At 35.0% G+C, this 3,581-nt stretch overlaps 1 protein-coding gene across 1 annotated transcript; it reads right to left on the bottom strand.

Moving 5' to 3' along the window:
- Window positions 1–79: 79 nt before the first annotated feature.
- On the bottom strand, window positions 80–2,690 carry LOC132047570 (uncharacterized). Its single transcript, XM_059438597.1, has 2 exons — window positions 2,301–2,690; window positions 80–508 (listed from the first exon to the last, which is right to left on the bottom strand). The coding sequence occupies exons 1-2, from the start codon at window positions 2,604–2,606 to the stop codon at window positions 80–82; spliced, it is 735 nt and encodes a 244-aa protein (XP_059294580.1). The 5' UTR covers window positions 2,607–2,690.
- Between the last annotated feature and the right edge of the window lie 891 nt (window positions 2,691–3,581).

The raw sequence follows: 3,581 nt of genomic DNA, 5'->3' as shown, positions 1-3,581 counted from the left end.
CTGGCTGTTTCTGTACTGAGTGAAAATCCTACTAGGGTAGGTCGTGATTTTTAATCTCTTGAGAAAAGAGTTTTTCGCACTAAAATCTCGCCTTCTGTACTCTCATCGTATCATAAAGAGAATTAGTAAACAACTGTGTCCCCGAGATATTGTGTTTGGTGGAGGACAAACTCGGGCAGCGCACTTTCCAACTGAAAATAACAAGCCTAAACAACTGAACTAGAAAACCAATCTTACATACAAAAGATAAGGAACCAAAGAACAATAACCATAACTGTGGCAACAATGCAGCAAGTCGACCTTCCATGCCTTCCCTACCAACACTTGTAGAGTTCATTAGTATGTCGTATTGTTCTTGGCATATTGGATCAGCCGGATCAACCCATCGAAAATAGCCATATTCATTATCACTTGCATATCTTTGGCAGCCCCAAAACCTTCTTCCAAGATTTATTGGTGTCTTGTACATCTTAAGATCAGCAACAAGTCCACAATAGCAAAATCGTACCTTCACGATTTCTTGGAAAAGAAATTCGACTTAGAGAAAGAAAAAAAACAGCTTGTAAGCTGCAGCACTGGACAAGAAGAATAAATGTAGAAAAGAAAAGAAAAAATGAGGAAGAAATTTTGAGATAAGATTATGGGATAAAACTTAAAATTGGTTCAAAAATGGTGGATAAGTGTTTGGGGAAGAAGGTGGCTTTTTAAAAACCAAAAATTGACCGTTAATGCCTTTTTACAAGGCCTCACTTGCCTAAAGCGAGCGTATCACACGCACAGCTGACACAAATGCCACAAATGATGAGAAGTGTTTAAAATGCTCATTTTTTATGGGTAGAGGGATTCAGTTGACAAACATGCAAGTACGAGCACTAGGATGACAAAAATGGACAAGTACAGGGGTCTCCCAGACTATTCCGCCTTATAAAAATGTCAAAGGACTTACCATCGGGATTCCTATCTAACTGCTCCAACTGATGATGAAATGATGTCAATGGAGCTCATAAATTATAATCTACAACAACAACAACAACAACAAAATACCCACTGTATTTTCACAAACCAGTCTAGGAAGGGATAAGACGTATGTACTATTACGTACTTACCCCTTACCGCGAAGTGTGAGAGACCGTTTTCCAATGTATCTCGCTCTCGAAAAAAAAAAAAGATTTGAAGCATGATATCAAGAAAAATATGGTAACAAAGTAGCAAGATAAAAGCAAAAGAAGGAATAGATAGTAGTACACCTCGAAGAAAAGAATCTGCACAATTACTAACTAATACTACTAATAAAGAGAATACTAGGCTACCACAACCTCCGATCCTAATCCTCGACCTCCATACTTTCCTATCTAGGGTCATATCCTCGTAAGTTTAAAATATACTAACCTCAATTTACAAATTTAAATTATAGATTGGCAGATGAAATTGAGCAAGTCAATTACCTATCCCATCCCACAGCGCGCTTCACTAGAAACTAGATCATATATTGCCATGAACGAGTAGCTAGGATTATGACGATGCTTTGCAGTTTGAATTGAATGACTGAAATTATAGATCTACAACTACAAGTGACCAATGCCTTGAAATTGACACCCAAAAGATAAAGAAGAAGACAAGTAGGCGTTTGGCATAGAAACCAAATATTTTTCACTTTTTTAAAATTTTTTAAGTTAAGAGCAGAAAAAAAACAAAGAAACAGATAAGGAACTAATTACTATTCAGGTAGGGACCACCTGCAAAATCAAACGAAACAGAAAAGCTTATTATCAGGAAGAGTGCCATTCGGACGACCAAGAATGGGAAGAACAAGAATGGAGAGGGATGCGGGAAAGTGGGGTCCTCTCACCTGTGCTCACTTCCGTTTTAGAAGTCAGATTGGATTTCCAATTGGTGCTCAACAGAAGGGTTCCAAACCTCTGAAAGGCGAGGCGAAGTTAAAGATGGAATTGTATTTGGTTATAACTTTTTTCAAAAAATATTTTGTTTAAATGTACTGAAAGTGAAAAAATTGAAATCAAAATTTTAGGTGTTTCCTAATTCCACATACAATTTGAAATTTTTATGGCCAAGCGCTAATTTTCAAATAAAGATAAAAAAAAAAATTCAAAAAAAGTGAATAATTCTCATTGCCAACCGGGTCCTTAAGAAGAAAAGATAGTCTAATCATAAACAATGTGAACGAAAATTCAGCCAAAGCTTGCATTATATTTGATACTTGATCATGAAAGATATACATATACTAATCTTATGCTTGATTTTAAAAATAAAAAAAAATAAACCTGTATTTACTTCTGTACATTAGTAATTCTGAAATCTGTGAACACTTGGTGATGACGTATAGGATAATCATCTTTATTACATCCTTCATCGAAATTCTGCGAGTAACTAACTGCATCATAGCGAAACGTCAAATTCTTTTTTCCATACACATTCTTCCCTTCATTCACCAATTTCTTCAGCATCTTTCTCCATGTTTTCCCATAGCTGCCACGTCCTCCCCGGCGACACTCGTTTATACGCGAATATTCTTCGTGCACCGGAATACATGACGGTGACATACAGCCGTAAAATGGCGACCGCCGGTAAATTGAATCAGTCCCCATGGTTGCTAACAAGTTAAAGAGAGTGTATTTGAGTTAGATGAATGTTTGTTGGTTTTTGGTTGTCTCGTGTGAAGTGGAATAGATTATGTAGGACTTACGTAGTAGCAAATTGTTATCCGTTGTGCACCAATTTTCTGTGGGCCTAACTAATTCCCGTATTTCGTTGCCCCAAAAATAATTTTTATTTTTATGCTCACGGTGTAAAATATTTTTGTATTGTCAGGCTAAATTAAACTATAGTAATATGTATATCACCGTAATATTAATTTAAGATTACTTAACAAATAGAGAAATAATATGCTACAAGCCTACACCTATACAAGTTATGTTGTACTATTAGTGGCAGCGGCGGAGTCAAAACTTTTACTAAGGAGGTTCAAAAATATAAAGTAGTAAACGCACAAAGAAGTTAAGGGGCTCAATATCTACTATATTTAACATAAAAATTAATTTTAATCTTGTATATACAGTGTATTTTTTGCCAAAGGGGGTTCGAATGAACTCCCTCGGCACAACCTACTTCCGCCTCTGATTAGGGGGGGGGGGGGGTTGAATTTACGCTATTAGTGTCTATAAGTTAAAATTTAAGAAAACAATGAATTTACCTAATATACATTGCAGTATCTTTAAATGTTAGTGTTGATTTTATAAATTAACAATTATGTGTTTGGATAGATGTGTTGAGACGGATAATAATCAATCCGCATGTTTTGTTAAAAAAGGTGTTGATTAGCATATTCTATTTAAAGGACTAAAATGCCCTTAAATATATTTTTAAAATATATAAATTTTAAAAGTATATATCCTTACATGAAAAAGGATGTAATTTTGTTTTGGGAAAGACATTTGGAGGATCTTACAAAATTTATTAGGGATAAAGTAAAAATAATGGTCAAACAAAAAGTGCTTATAAGTTACAAAGCTATTAAGTTAGGGGTGATAGCTTATGATTTTTTACTGGACTTTAGCTTGTAA

Source organism: Lycium ferocissimum, chromosome 2, assembly GCF_029784015.1.
Source record: "Lycium ferocissimum isolate CSIRO_LF1 chromosome 2, AGI_CSIRO_Lferr_CH_V1, whole genome shotgun sequence".
NCBI classification, from domain to species: domain Eukaryota; kingdom Viridiplantae; phylum Streptophyta; class Magnoliopsida; order Solanales; family Solanaceae; genus Lycium; species Lycium ferocissimum.
This window is presented reverse-complemented; position numbering and strand designations above follow the sequence as displayed.